The following is a 16,781-nucleotide window of genomic DNA, read 5'->3' as shown; positions in this document are numbered from 1 at the left end:
TTTTCAGGGGTGGGCAACTTATAAAAAAATCTTTGTAATCAGTTTTCCGCCGATATCTGAAGAAATTTTCCTTTGTAAATAAACAAACTACTCTCATTAAAACAATAAAATACGTTAAGAATGATATTGCATGGCATCAAATATGTTTGTGTGATAAAAATGACAAATATACCCTTCAGCAATTTATTTGACACATCTTGTTTACTTCCGGTTTTGGGACAGCTGTGGTCCTCAGAAACAAACAGCTAAACATGTCTTCATTTACAGATAGCAACTTCGTAAAGAAATTAAGCGAACTGAACAACACACAGCAGAGTATTCAGACGTTATCATTATGGCTGATTCACCACAGAAAGCATTCAAAAACCATCACACAAGTATGGCTGAGAGAATTGCAAAAAGGTCAGTATACCTGTCTACAAATCATATACACAGAACAGCACGTGTAATGTGTCTAAAATGTCAAAATTGTATATCTCTGATGAAGAGAAAACTTACAACATCGAGTTGACATTCTGCAATGCTAGCTAGTAACTGCCATTGTCTGTAAAGATGCACTTGCAAGCCACAAAAGAAGCTTTTGTCGTCAGAACAGGTTAGGACCAGCTACCGGGTTCGACGACTTACAGAAAAGAGCGACGATTTACAGAAAAGAACCGAAAAGGACCAAAAAGGACCAAAAAGAACCGAAAAGAACCGAAAAGGAGATCAACGTTTTTTGTAATCGAAGAAAATTAGCAAATTGCAAATTATTTAAGTCTATTAGAAATGAAAGGATATTTTTGACATCAGTTTATCATTAGGTTTTTAAACCTTACACTGCGACAGGACTACATATAATAACTTACTGTACATGTGAAAAATTATAGGTATAGTCGGATGCCTAACTTATGGAATAGAAAACATAGAAAAGAAAAGAACATATAAGATATTTATTCATTACTGTCAAACAATCGTTCTACGTTAATTGTATTTATAAGCTAAGTGTCATTATTTTGTCCAATCTCGGTCGATAATTCATTTCGAACATTACAACAGTTCCTTATATATATTTTTTTGGAATGTGTATATATATTCCATTCATCAGTGAATATATAATAACACGGACATTCGTACAATCGGACAAAAAACAAAATAAAACAAAATATCGTGACGGAAAACTTTACAGTAGTTATTGAATAAATACGAATATTTCGTTCTTTTTTTTTGTGTTTGTGTATGTGTATTACATGAGGGAGGTAATGCCCTTTACCGCTAGGCGTCAAACGGTCATTTTCGGCTACCGTAAGCGTCAAATGTATAATTTTTTACCGTGATTCAGTCTGCACCAAAAACTTTTTCAACTCCTAGTCCGAAGACCAATATTCTGACATTTTTCTTATTAATCCAAACAAAGTTTTGCAAAAACTTACTAGTCCGAATGAAATTTTACTAGTCTAGGGCATCGGACTAGTGGCTAACCGTGCAGACTGGTGATTCGTCAAAATATCCTTATCGTGATTCGTCCGATGTCTTAAACAATTATCGTTACCGTTATTTTTGGTAAAAAATAGCGTGATTCGTCAAATTCAGCTAATTTTTTTATCGTCTAAAAGAAAGTGTACATGTTATCGTCATTCACTAAAAATTATCGTTAACGTCTTTGGTTAGAATTTTTACCGTTATACGTCATTAAGGTACCCCCATTCCTACCCTGATCTTACATGTTAAATGAAAACACATTAATTGTTACTTTGACACGTTAAACCTGTCAAGGATTTGAATTCTTCAAGGAAAAGTCCCGCTATCTCCATGCACAAGTTTCTCTATAGATACATATATATACTAGCACAGGCCAACATTTATTTTATCACCATCTGACATCGTTTCGCTAATGTACATAGCTGTTTTAAATGGTTTATAAGATAACATTATTAGAAATCAACAGGCCATTAACTTTTTCACACCCTTTAATCTATACCTACAAAAGAGTAAACAGTTATCAATTATACCGAAAGCGGGTGCGCTATTCATTTATCTATATTTCCTGAAAGACGAAATGAAATGACTGATGTGCACAACATTTATAATATGTAGATAATGATGTATTTTTTTTTATTGATTTATCTCCTTTTATTCACATGTAGCCCAACGTTTTATACCGTAAATTGAATTAAGAAATTGAAACGAACCAGGAACATCTTAAAGTTTGCCATGGTTTACATGTAGCAGGAATTGAAATTTTCTTCAAATGTTTTTTACAATTCTATTTTCTAAAGCAAGGAAATGACACTTTGATTTTTTGATTTTTTTTTAATATTTAAATGCCTTAATCTGATACAGGGAAATCTAACCTTTTTTGTAAGTCTACATATCCCTATAAATGTTCAAAATAAATTTGAACTATACATTCCTTTATTACGAGGGGGAAAATTGGTGTATATATATTAAATAATAATTTATATGTATGCTCTTTTCGGTTCTTTTCGGTCCTTTTCGGTTCTTTTTGGTCCTTTTCGGTTCTTTTCGGTTCTTTTCTGTAAGTCGTCGCTCTTTTCTGTAAATCGTTGGACCGCAGCTACCTGAATGAGTTAAACATACATGTACCATAATATAACTGGTCGGGAAACATATCAAATAGTAAATAAGGATATGAATATTATTGATTCTAATGCAACAACGTTTGTAACGTTCATTTTGATTGGATAACGTCACTTATTTACATGGCATCAATTATGGAGCTTAAAATACAATAGAGTTACAATGTATCTCCTAAATGTTAAGAGTTTTAAATTTTATGAATTATGTGCATGATGTGACGCAGGATTGCAGATATTTTGTACAGTTGTAAGCATGACACGTGAAAGTAAAATTATTTTGCCGTGAAAACTGGAAATGAAATCTAGCGGGACACGGGAAATCACAAAAAAATGATAAATGCTTAGTAATTACGTAATACGTACATAGCGCAAGAGGGATACAGGAATCTGATAAAACAGTAAGGGGGATCTGGGATTAGAACCCCCAAATGAGAGTAAGCACATGATTACTTTTCATATATGTAACTATTCATGCATACTCTGACACCCAACGGTTGTTTTGCCAGACAATGTGCGGCCATGGGACATCAGAGCTTGTCCCATATTATAAAGTGGATATTTACCGGTCCAAAACCAATGCATTGCTTTGTTGCTCCTGGAGCCGACTGAGGATGTTAATTTTTCATTTATCTCTTCATTTGTTAAGTTTCATCTATCTGTCCCCTTTATTTTCTTATATTTGGACAGTTTTCACATTTGAATAGCTTTACATTTGTCATTTCAGGCCATTTAACATGTTGTAAAGCTGAGAAATGGGAATGGGCTTTGCTCATAATTGTCTTATAAGGCCACACAGTGACCTATTGCTGTTAATTTCTGTGCCATTTGGTCTCTTGTGGATATTTTCTCATTGACATTCATACCACATCTTATTTTTATATATACATACCAATGTACATGTATATAAATATATGTTTCTATAATTCTTATCTGATTCATCCTTTTTTTAACCAGTTTAATGATTATATTTTTTTACATATTTTGGTCTCAAATTTTCTTCAATCTACAAATTTCCTATTGTGACGTCTTAGAAGAGACAACAATTCCTGTTGACATCACATAGAAATAAAAAAAAATTTGTAGATCTTTGAAAAGCAGGATTGAGTGTCTGCATATTGTCTAAAATAATTAGAGAAACAGATTCTACATGTACATGAATATTAATATGATCTACATGTATGATATCAAGTTAAACATTGTTGAAGTGGTTTCTACATGTATCTTATCTGAAAGCTAGTAAGACAAGTCATATTTGCTCTAAACATGCTAAAGACTACTTGTTATAACAAAATGTTATTGACCACAGACCTTTTTTTTATTGTATACTGCATGCACATGAACGATTGATGTACATTGTATGTATTAACCTTGCATGTATATAAACTATTTAAAGAATAGATTATTATTTTCTTTATTGTTTTCAGTTCGTCCGTCAATGAGACTGATATATATGTACCTAGCTAACGATGTTATACAGAACAGTAAGAAGAAAGGACCTGAATTTACCAGAGACTTTGCTACTGTAATGACGGATGCATTTGCTTCGGCTACAAAGTAAATATAAACCTGAGATATTGCAAAAAGTTGTTATACTAATATTTATCTTTTAATATATTTGAAGTACATTCTATAGATATAATAAGATGTGGCAATGAGATAACTCTCCATCCAAGTCACAATTTGTGATTTCAAATCAACCATTATAGGTCAAAATGCAGTCTTCAACATGGAGCCTTGGCTCACACCAAAAAGTATGCTATAAAGGGCCCCAAAAAATGACTTGTGTAATACCAACCATTCAAATGAGAAAACCAAGTCTGAATGGCCTATATCTTTACTCGACTGTACTGATTTTTACTTGAACAGTCTAGATTGGTCTGACTTTTATTTGATATTACTTGACCCCAGCATTCGCCCAGTCTGAACCATACTAAACTGTACTGAATCATACTACAAACTACAAAATAATTGAGGGTACATTTTGATTATATAATTTGTGTGCATGTGTTGAAAGAACACACATTATGTTATTCAAAATAATTATCCTGTATATATGCAATTGTTCTGAAAAAAAGAGAGTTAGTAAATAATTTTATTGGGTTTATATTATAGAGATGCTGAGGAAAAGGTGAAGAAATCAGTGGATAGAATATTAAATATATGGCAGGAACGAGGTGTTTACAGTAAAAACACAATAGATAAAATAAAAAGTGGCACAGGTGAGTGTAAACAAATGGTTCATACTTAGATGCAACAAACCCAGGCATAGAAGTTTCCTACATGTGTACCACCATCTTTGACTTTGTCTGCCATCTAAGATAAATAAAATGTTTTCAACTAATTTTCGGGGATCACACATGTATATGTCACAACAAAATATGTTTGCAACAATAGGTCAATTGGCACAGGTATTTTTTGGTTTATACTTGGAGACTTAAAGCATAAAACATTATTATTCTTTTCATTCTTTATTTAAGCAGATTCATCATTTGAATGAATTGAAATCAAATTAGAGGTTCATCTAGGATATAGATGTTTGAAAGTTACATTTTATCCTCTAGGAAACCTTATAAAATGATTATGTTTTTTGTTTGGCACAAAACTTATGTTTCATTATTTGTTTTAAATAGATATTGTTTGTAGACGAAGAAAATATATATCACTCTCTTAAGAGTATAAGCTTTATTACATATTTAATTTTCAGGAAACCAAATTATTCATAAAAGTGGTGAGTACGCTATCAATTTCACTCTTTGCTTGTCTGGAACTCTGTATGTACATTTTGTACCATCATCCATATTGTATGTGGGAACTCTGTATATACATTTTGTACCATCATCCATATTGTATGTGGGAACTCTGTATATACATTTTGTACCATCATCCATATTGTATGTGGGAACTCTGTATATACATTTTGTACCATCATCCATATTGTATGTGGGAACTCTGTATATACATTTTGTACCATCATCCATATTGTATGTGGGAACTCTGTATATACATTTTGTACCATCATCCATATTGTATGTGGGAACTCTGTATATACATTTTGTACCATCATCCATATTGTATGTGGGAACTCTGTATATACATTTTGTACCATCATCCATATTGTATGTGGGAACTCTGTATATACATTTTGTACCATCATCCATATTGTATGTGGGAACTCTGTATATACATTTTGTACCATCATCCATATTGTATGTGGGAACTCTGTATATACATTTTGTACCATCATCCATATTGTATGTGTTTGAAGTCTTAAAATAATTGTTTCAGTGTTTTGTATTCAAAGAGCACTCTACTAAATACCTTGCAGTTAATATGGTAGCCATTTAGGGAAATAGGAACATTGGAAATTTCAAAATTATTCAGATTAAAGAATTAATTTAAGGGAGATAGATGGTATACCGCCATCTTCGATTGAACAATCACAGTAAAAAATCGGTCTAGTTATTTGCCTAAATTTGCAAATTTGGAGACAAATTTGCAATTTAAAGGTTCGATTTTTTTATAATATAAAGAAAACTTGGTAATATAGTGTATAATATAAAATATTTAAACTAACATCATTTTTTTGGCTTTTAGAATCATTTTTTTCAAATGAGCCATTTAAGGGAAGATAACTATTTTAGTCAAAAATTTATACTGGACTGATAGGGAAATTTTTTCTTTTTACTTGTAACAAGAAAACAAGTTCGGTGACACCATTTTTTATACGACCGCAAAATTTGAAAAATTTTTCGTCGTATATTGCTATCACGTTGGCGTCGTCGTCGTCGTCGTCCGAATACTTTTAGTTTTCGCACTCTAACTTTAGTAAAAGTGAATGGAAATCTATGAAATTTTAACACAAGGTTTATGACCACAAAAGGAAGGTTGGTATTGATTTTGGGAGTTTTGGTCCCAACATTTTAGGAATTAGGGGCCAAAAAGGGCCCAAATAAGCATTTTCTTGGTTTTCGCACTATAACTTTAGTTTAAGTTAAAAGAAATCTATGAAATTTTGACACAAGGTTCATGACCACAAAAGAACGGTTGGTATTGATTTTGGGAGTTTTGGTTTCAACAGTTTAGGAATTAGGGGCCAAAAAAGGGTCCAAATAAGCATTATTCTTGGTTTTCGCACAATAACTTTAGTTTAAGTAAATAGAAATCAATGAAATTTAAACACAATGTTAATGACTACAAAAGGAAGGGCGGTATTGATTTTGGGAGTTTAGGTCCCAACAGTTTAGGAATTAGGGGCCAAAAAGAGACCCAAATAAGCATTTTTCTTGGTTTTCGCACCGTAACGTTAGTATAAGTAAATAGAAATCTATGAAATTTAAACACAAGTTTTATGACCATAAAAGGAAGGTTGGTATTGATATTTGGAGTTTTGGTCCCAACAGAATAAGGGGCCCAAAGGGTCCAAATTAAACTTTGTTTGATTTCATCAAAATTGAATAATTGGGGTTCTTTGATATGCCGAATCTAACTGTCATGACTGTGTATGTAGATTCTTAACTTTTGGTCCCGTTTTCAAATTGGTCTACATTAAGGTCCAAAGGGTCCAAAATTAAACTTAGTTTGATTTTGACAAAAAATGAATCAGTTAGGTTCTTTGATATGCTGAATCTAAAAATGTACTTAGATTCTTGATTATTGGCCCAGTTTTCAAGTTGGTCCAAATTGGGGTCCAAAATTAAACTTTGTTTGATGTATAGCAAGTCTTTTCAATTGCACAGTATTGCGCAATGGCAAGAAATATCTAATTGCACAAAATTGTGAAATAGCAAATTTTTTTTTAATTAGAGTTATCTTTCTTTGTCCAGAATAGTAAGCAAGAAATATCTAATTGCAAAATATTGTGCAATAGCAAGATTTTTTTTTAATTGGAGTTATCTTTCTTTGTCCAGAATCAACTTAAATCTTTGTTATATACAATATACAATGTATATTCACTTTTTACTACCAACTGATAAATTAAAATAATCTTTACCATTCAGTGATAACAAGCAGTTTTTTTTACATCTTAATATTTTATGATGTATTTAAATGAGTAGTTATTGTTGCAAACTCCATTAGAAATTTTAATTGAGATTAGTTTTGGAATAAGGGAAAGGGGGATGTGATTAAAAAAATTGGGTTCAATTTTTCTCATTTGAAATTTCATACATAAAAAAGAAAATTTCTTCAAACATTTTTTTGAGAGGATTAATATTCAACAGCATAGTGAATTGCTCTAAGAGAAAACAAAAATTTTAAGTTCATTAGAACACATTATTTCTGTGTCAGAAACCTATGCTGTGTCAACTATTTAATCACAATCCAAATTTAGAGCTGAATCCAGCTTGAATGTTGTGTCCATACTTGCCCCAACCGTTCAGGGTTCAACCTCTGCGGTCGTATAAAGCTACGCCCTGCGGAGCATCTGGTTCTTTTTATTTTCTTAAAATGTATCACAAAACCTATCTTTTCACAATTTATTTCAAAATTCTATCTCATAGATTTTTCTATGAACAATCTAACCAAATTTAGGCAATTTTCAACGACTCATAGCTTGAAAAATAGCACGGTGACCCAAACTTTTTTTTTCATTTTTGAAAAAAGCATAGTAAGATCTTCATTTTGGCTAAGTATAAGAAAATTCTGTCTCAAAAAATATTTACTTATGATCTACCTTAATGTCACTTCAAAACATTTTTTTTTTGAGAATGACTTTTTTGGGGAAAATCTCAATAAGATCGATTGTCTGCAAGAATGTAAATTAACTGTTGAGTGTTCTTTAAGGTAAGTAATAAATAGAAGTGGTATTTGGTTGCCTTGGCAAACAGATTTCTGGTGTTGGACTGTATTTCTCAAATTTGCATACTATTGCTAATCAAACATAAAAAATCTCTTATTTCTAAAGAATATTGCTTTGAAAATGTTATTAATTATTTATATTTAATTTTATGATAAATTTGAATGTTTATTTGTTTTATTACCATAGTCAGATAAAAAGTTAATAAATAAAAAAATACATTGTTATGAGATTTTTAAAACCTGAAAAAATCTTAATTTGAGCCTTAAATTTTGAGGACTGAATTTGAGAAATACAGATACTGTGTGGTGTTTGCACTTACATGCTTGCTTGCAATTGATGTATGTTGTGGTGTGTCTTTCTATTGTAGCCCTTCAAGACATTACAGAGAGAAGGAAGAAAAAGATTGAAGAATATATACCGACCTATAAAAAAGGTGAAATTTGTGTAGTGTGTTGAGAGGTGCAAGGGGGAGGGAACCTGATATTACTTATAAGTCATTTTCATCTTAAATAACATCAAAATCATTCATTTTAAATATTATATGTTGCCAGGTCAGTTTAAGATACTTTCAGAAGATTTCTAGAACAAATGTTTTATTTTTACAGCCATATCAGATATAGCAGCTGAAATAAACTTAAAAAGAGGAAGAGACAAGAAAAAAGTAGAGGAATATGTACCTGTCAATAAGGTCAAAGGTTAGTATAGATAAGAGTACAGGAATATGTACCTGTCAGTAAGGTCAAATGTTAGTATAGAAAAAAGTACAGGAATATGTACGGTACCTGTCAATAAGGTCAAAGGTTAGTGCTATCAAAGGTCACTCTGTTGATGATTTTGTTTGATTCATGCTTTGTAAAACTCATTAAACTTGAAACTTCTCAGAATTTAGACATTTATTGTTGTATTGCTAAAAAAAACTTGGTGTTTTTCCTTGGCATATTTAGAACAATGTAAAGCTACTATGAACACAACACTCAAGGGAATTTAATTAGACACATGTTTGTTTGTAGGGTATTGTCTTCAGGATAAAAAGTAATAAAGTAACAAAATCAGTACAAATCTGTTCAATAAGATGCACTTCAAAATAGGCACCAGGGGAAGTAACTTACTTAACATCATTCAATATGAATAATTCTAGCATTCTATGGGAAAATCACAGGTTTTTTGTACTATCATAAAATTTAGATTTTTCACTATCTGTGCTTTTATTAAAGATCAGTTGGAAGCTACTTTCATGGATATGAGCGAGCCATAAATTTAGATTTTCAAAAGAATTATAACTTCTAATTAATATGTAGAAAAATTGGTGCCCACCAAAATAAATGAATCTACAGTATTAATGCCATTAAGTAATCTAAGAACATGATACATTGTCATTAATTTTTATTAGAAAGGTAGATATGTATGATAAAGATTAAGCTATACTTTGGATTTTTTTTAGGATTTTGACATTTTCCTGAAATCAAAAGCAAATGCTCGCAGTCTGATTTTGAAAGTGGTTTATGACAAATTCGCATTTGTTCTCAATGTCCATAGGTTAAAAAAAAATTAAACAAACTAAAATAAATTCTAACTACACACCTATATTTCTCAAGCAGGAAACAGTAAACATACATTTTCTGTTTGTCCTTGTGTAGTTTATCATATATACTGGTGCCATATTTTGAGAATGTCACAAGGAATTTAGCCTTTTTAAGTGAAGTTAAATTATATTTTATAAGACCCACAGCCAGTTGATGCAGCGCCTCCTAATAAGAAAAAGAAGAAAGAAGAAATGTTGTCACTGAGAGAAGAAATAGAGCTTATGTCAAAAGATGATACAAGTGGCCCACCAGATGTAAGATCTTACTTTACACACATTTGGTACCTCCCTCTCAATATTTACAAGTATTTTCAATTCTTGAATCAAAAGTTTGGTATTCTCTTTGAATGATTAAGTCTATACTTTTGACTGTTTGTAAACTTGATGCTTCTAAAATTTCTTTAAAAAAATGATATTTAAAGGAATCCAACTTCAAAGTTGCATATTCATATTTGATGCCTAACATTTTTTGAATAGCTCTTGATAAAATTGTAAATAAAATGACTGGTTACAAAAATCATGTAATGTTTCAGATTTTTCTAAACATATCTTTAAGAATAAGATAATTGTTGTAACCCCAAAACAGCCAAGTTTGAACCATTGTGCAAAATGAAACATAAGGTATATATAAAAAAGAAGATGTATTATGATTGCCAATGAGACAACTCTCCACAAGAGACTAAAATAACACAAATTAACAACTATAGGTCACCGTATGGCCTTCAACATTGAGCAAAGTTCATACAGCATAGTCAGCAATAAAAGGCCCAGAAATGATGATGTAAAACAATTCAAACAAGAAAACTAACGGCCTATATAATTATGTACTTATAAAATAACAACACTATAGCATTGAGAGTACAAATAATTACAGCAAAGAATACAAAAAAAACCATTGAATTTGTCAATTTTGTACTCTTGGTGCAATAATCATGATAATCTCTGTGAATTAGTGTTTTAAAAAGGATACTTGATACACATACATTGTGTAGTTCACATTTATGTCATATATATTTGCTGAGCCAAATTTTTACCAGTTTTCATTGTTTTGTATTTACAGGCAGAAGAATTAGTAAAACGTTTATCCGACCTTGAACATTCAGCGTCTAGTGATGCTGCTGTAAGAGAGAAGATTGCTGCTCTTCCACCGGAAGTGTCTGATGTTAACCACCTCGCCAAAATTCATGGTAAAAATTCATTCACTGTGGATCCATTTATTTTTTGTTGGTACCAATTTTCCTTGATATTTTATTTCATGGTTTTGCAAAAGTCTGCATACAAGCCTATACCTGTATAAAAGTTGTTCTTCCTTGAACATTTGGTTCACCATTACGAAAGAAATCCAGGAAATCTAGTGTCACACGAATAATGAATATTAAATGGACCCCATTTTTTAAGGGCTTATTTCTTAAAGTCTGAGCAAAATTGATGAATTACCTAGCTACCTTCGAAATTTTTATGCAGTTAAGCTGCATTATGCGAGCACCCTAGATTTGTGTTCTACCCAATAAATCCTGAAATACTTGCCATTGTTATTATCTAGCTTGTTACTATGTTATATATAACTAATTGAACACTTTTTTAATACTTTTTATTCTGGATTACAAAAACTAGAGGCTCTAAAGAGCCTGTGTCGCTCACCTTGGTCTATGTGCATATTAAACAAAGGACACAAATGGATTCATGACAAAATTGTATTTTGGTGATGGTGATGTGTTTGAAGTTCTTACTTTACTGAACGATTTTGCTTCTTACAATTATATCTATCATGAACTTTGCCCATTAGTAACAGAGAACTATATTTGGTAAAAATTTACATAAATTTACCAAATTAATGAAAATTGTTAAAAATTGACTATAAAGGGCAATAACTCCTTAAGGGGTCAATTGACCATTTAGGTCATGTTGACTTATTTGTAGATCTTACTTTGCTGAACATTATTGCTGTTTACAGTTTATCTCTATCTATAAAAATATTCAAGATAATAACCAAAAACAGCAAAATTTCCTCAAAATTACCAATTCAGGGGCAGCAACCCAACAACTGATTGACCGATTCATCTGAAAATTTTAGGGCAGATAGATCTTGACCTGATAAACATTTTTATCCCATGTCAGATTTCCTCAAAATGCTTTGGTTTTTGAGTTATAAGCCAAAAACTGCATTTTACCCCTTTGTTCTATTTTTAGCCGTGGCGGCCATCTTGGTTGGTTGACCAGGTCACGCCACACATTTTTTAAACTAGATACCCCAAAGATGATTGTGGCCAAGTTTGGATTAATTTGGCCAAGTAGTTTCAGAGGAGAAGATTTTTGTAAAAGATTACTTTAATTAACGAAAAATGGTTAAAAATTGACTATAAAGGGCAATAACTCCTAAACGGGTCAACTGACCATTTTGGTCATGTTGACTTATTTGTAGATCTTACTTTGCTGAACATTATTGCTGTTTACAGTTTATCTCTAACTATAATAATATTCAAGATAATAACCAAAAACAGCAAAATTTCTTCAAAATTACCAATTCAGGGGCAGCAACCCAACAACCGATTGACCGATTCATCTGAAAATTTCAGGGCAGATAGATCTTGACCTGATAAACATTTTCACCCCATGTCAGATTTGCTCTAAATGCTTTTGTTTTTGAGTTATAAGCCAAAAACTGCATTTTACCCCTATGTTCTATTTTTAGCCGTGGCGGCCATCTTGGTTGGTTGACCGGGTCACGCCACACATTTTTTAAACTAGATACCCCAATGATGATTGTGGCCAAGTTTGGTTTGATTTGGCCCAGTAGTTTCAGAGGAGAAGATTTTGGTAAAAGTTAACGACGACGGACGACGACGGACGACGACGGACGACGGACGCCAAGTGATGAGAAAAGCTCACCTGGCCCGAAGAAAATGACCAGAAAAACCTTAAATGATCGTCGATTTATCCAAAAGTTTTAAAGTTACACATAGGAAGTAGTGCTTATTAAAAATCCTTGTGTAGTTCATTATGACTTGTGCTTTTAGCTAAGATGTCAAAGAACAATTGTATGAAATATTTAATCGCCGAAAATTTCTTAAGACAAGCAGTTTAGATTTCCTAAATGACAAAAGTCGTAGGAATATTGTTTGTCATCAATACGTAGTACAACTACGTCAGTAGTCTATTATATAATTCAACTGTTCATGCTGTTGGCGGCAATTTCAAATTAGAAAAAGAAATTTTCGTAGCTTTTCAATTTGGAGGCAGGTGTGCAAATTAGCGGTGGTCCGAGACCTTCCACTTTTGCAAGCGGAATTTCGACTAGGATAGTTGGTTTCTAGCTACGCCCGACGTAATCGCCTTACATTTGAAAGAAAATAAGAAATTACTTTGCAAACCTTTTCACCATGTTCACCAAAGTCTCCAATTAAACGAGCTAAAAACTTATTTTTATCATTATTATTCATGACGGCGATGTTTATTTTGTTCAACCGCTAGCTTTATACAGAAAATTACCGACAAATATTGTATAAATTCGAGTAAAATCGTATCTGATTGACAAAAACAACATTGTAAACACATAACAATGGCGGCCGTGAAGACAAAATTTTACAAAATCGGATCCAATTCCGGAAGCGGATAAGGGTAATTCCGGGTTTGACGATCATTTACAAAATAAATCCAAGCAGGTGAAAAAATACATCTATGCATGGTAAATGAATATTAACACTAGTATTGTAAACCAAAAGATATATGTAAAAGAAAGAAACAGCAAAAACATATTTTATTCAAAAACTAAAAATTACTTTTTGATAAATTTTAATTTAAAAATCCAATACAACGTGACAGCTGGGAACAGTATATCTAACAATATACATGTTCATGGTTACAGTCTAAATTTTCTTTATAAATGATAAATCATGATAATGCATGTGAGATGCTTTTAAAGTGTAAACATATTACTGCAATTTCGAGGGGCTATTTGTTTTTTCTCAATTTTGAAGGGTCAATTAAGGTAGCTGAAAGTTTCATTCTTTATTTTCACAAATAATGCAACTATATTATATATACCTTAATGTAAGTAAATCATATGATGGCATTCTTTAGGCCACTCTACCCCCTCCTGTTTGATAATTTGGAACAATGGCGGATCCAGCCATTTAAAAAAGGGGGGGTTCCAACTATATGCTCCCATTCAAATGCATTGATCGGCCAAAAAAAGGGAGGGGTTCCAACCCCCGGAACCCCCCCCCCCCCTGGATCCGCCACTGTGGAAACGGTCGAGCTCCCCACCCCTAAACCATATGTGGGGCAGATCCAGGATTTTAGGTTAGGAGGGGCGCAAACTTAAATTTTTGCTGAGCAGAGCGAGGCTAAAAAAAAATTGAGGTAAAATTATCGGAATTTTCTTTATTAAGCTGAGAAACAACCCATGCTTTGCAAATTTAAGGGGGTGCAAGCCCCCAACCCTCCCCCGTCTAAATCCGCCCCTGCATATATTCAAGTATAGGAAAATATAATAAATAAAAAATGAAATATAGGGGAAGTCCCTGGAGTTACCCCACCCTCCCTGTTTGAGAACTTGGAAACGGTCGAGATCCACACCCCTTAACCATATATATTCATGTTTGTGACAATATGAAAAATCAAATGAAATATAGGAAGAGTCGCTAGGGGTCACCCCACCCCTCATGTTTTAGAATTTAAAAATGGTCGAGATCCCCATCCCTAAACCATATATATTCATGTATAACAATATAACAAATCAGATGAAAGATAGGGGGAGTCCCTGAGGTCACTGTTCACGCTCCTGTTTGAGAACTTGGAAATGGTCAAGATCCTTACCCCTAAACCATATATACTCATGTATGGGACAATATAACAAATCAAATGAAATATAAGGGAAGTCCCTGTGGTCATCCCAACCCTCCTGTTTGAGAACTTGGAAACGGTCGAGATCCCCACACCAAAACAATATATATTCATGTATGGATCAATATAACTAATTAAATGAAATATAGGGGGAGTGCCTTGGGTCACCCTACCCTTCCTGTTTGAGAACTTGGAAACCAATGAGATCCCCACCCCTAAACCATATATATTCATGTATGGGACAATATAACAAATAAAATGAAATGTAGGGGAAGTCCCTAGGGTCACCCTACCCCCAGTGGCGGATCCAGAAATATTCATAAGTGGGGCCCACTGACTGACCTAAGAGGGGCCCGCTCCAGTCATGCTTCAGTGATTACCTATATAAGCAACCAAATTTTTTCCCAAAAAGGGGGGGCGGGCCCCCTGCCCCCTAAATCCTCTGCCTACCCCAACCTGTTTGAGAACTTGAAAACCGTTGAGATCCCTACCCCTAAATTATATATATTCATATGTATGGGACAAAATAACAAATCATTTACATTTACTATGGGCAAGTCAGTCAGACCTCATCTTTGATCCCTGTTGTAGTGAACATTTGTCTGATTCGTGTCTCATAACTTTTGTACTATAGAACACACACTCAGTTTTCTTTCCAGGGAAACCAGTCCATTCATACTATTACATGTTCAAATTGAACTTCTAGCAGTCAAATAAAACCAAGGTTAACTACCAAGTAGAACAACTGCAATCATTGGGAACTTGTACCACTGCAGACTCACCATAAAAAATATACATTGATATATGCATTGCTTTTGAAACCATGATAACATATAAATTATTTGCCTTAATAAATAAATCATTAGATAAACATGAATGTACTATATATGAATGTTTAATGTTGAGGCAACATTGCCACAGTTTTCATAATTACGGTTGCCTTGGTTTTTGGTTAACTGCCTTCAGCGCTTACAGCGCTTTGATTTAAAGTATTTCAGTGTTTTCCCCAATATTCTTGGATAGCATCATAGAAAGTATGACAACAAGTAAGGTATATAACATAATTTAAAACTTATCATGACTTATTTCCTCTAGCCTGTCTCCTTATGGACAACAATTATATAGTTTCTTTATTTATATAACTTTTGAATTATTTGATGAATACAGTGTTCTTGTGATCTTGCTGTAACTGGATAATAAATAGGAATGCATATTTTAAAGTGTATGTAGAAAAGCACAGGGTCCTACCTTCAAATTCACAGTTGACATTTTCGTAACTAAGGAGCTTCAGATAGCACCCATGTTGACTTGCTGAAATCAGTAAAAGTGCAAGGAATGAAATAGAATAAAAAATAAGACACCACTTACCTCAAAACTTTATTTAAATGCAATATTATCCAAACTTGACAGGTTCACCTAACCGAAAAGTGTTTTTCATTTTTCTGACATAATGTTTTGTAATTACTTCCATGTAATACTGTGGATTTATTATTATTATTCGTTTGATACCAATTTTCGTGGATTTTGTGATTGCAAATAAACCATAAATAAAAAATGTTCAACGAAGAAATAGTTTTCTATAGTCTTGTATGCAGACCATATTAAAACAACGAAATCAAATATCCACAAAAATACAAAGTTTCTTCAATCCACAAAAATTGGTACCCACGAACTAAATGAATCTAGGAAATTGCATTAATTAAATTTCACTGGATTTTGTTTTATTTTGTACATTTTCCCAAGTTCTAATGCATTAATTATATTTTGTTATGTTATGTTATTAATAATAATTTAGAGCTATTAAAATTGCATGTGTTTTGTGTACTATACATATGTGGATATCTATTTTTTTTTTTTTTTTTTTTTCTTTTTGGGCTGCTTGTTTGTTATCTATATCAACCACACTTGTAATAAAATGCATTAGTATTAAAAAAAACCAACATACTATAGATTCTTTATCTACGTATTCTTTAAGAAC

At 32.5% G+C, this 16,781-nt stretch overlaps 1 protein-coding gene across 6 annotated transcripts in view; it reads left to right on the top strand.

Moving 5' to 3' along the window:
- The first annotated feature begins 190 nt into the window (after window positions 1-190).
- The window catches only part of LOC143078826 (regulation of nuclear pre-mRNA domain-containing protein 1B-like), a 32,011-nt gene continuing 15,420 nt past the window's right edge, over window positions 191-16,781 (top strand). For 4 of the 6 annotated variants that reach the window (XR_012979281.1, XR_012979280.1, XR_012979279.1 and 1 more), the window contains exons 1-8: window positions 191-402; window positions 4,004-4,133; window positions 4,692-4,798; window positions 5,284-5,307; window positions 8,744-8,809; window positions 8,982-9,071; window positions 10,098-10,213; window positions 11,019-11,145. Coding sequence is in view for 3 of the 6 variants with exons in the window: in XM_076253812.1 (XP_076109927.1) it covers window positions 252-402; window positions 4,004-4,133; window positions 4,692-4,798; window positions 5,284-5,307; window positions 8,744-8,809; window positions 8,982-9,071; window positions 10,098-10,213; window positions 11,019-11,145 (811 nt within the window). In the remaining 3 variants the exon portion in view is untranslated. The remainder of the gene's footprint in view (window positions 403-4,003; window positions 4,134-4,691; window positions 4,799-5,283; window positions 5,308-8,743; window positions 8,810-8,981; window positions 9,072-10,097; window positions 10,214-11,018; window positions 11,146-16,781) is intronic. The other 2 variants (XM_076253813.1, XM_076253814.1) reach the window with 2 other exon arrangements.

This window comes from Mytilus galloprovincialis, chromosome 6 (genome assembly GCF_965363235.1).
Source record: "Mytilus galloprovincialis chromosome 6, xbMytGall1.hap1.1, whole genome shotgun sequence".
NCBI lineage: Eukaryota > Metazoa > Mollusca > Bivalvia > Mytilida > Mytilidae > Mytilus > Mytilus galloprovincialis.
This window is presented reverse-complemented; position numbering and strand designations above follow the sequence as displayed.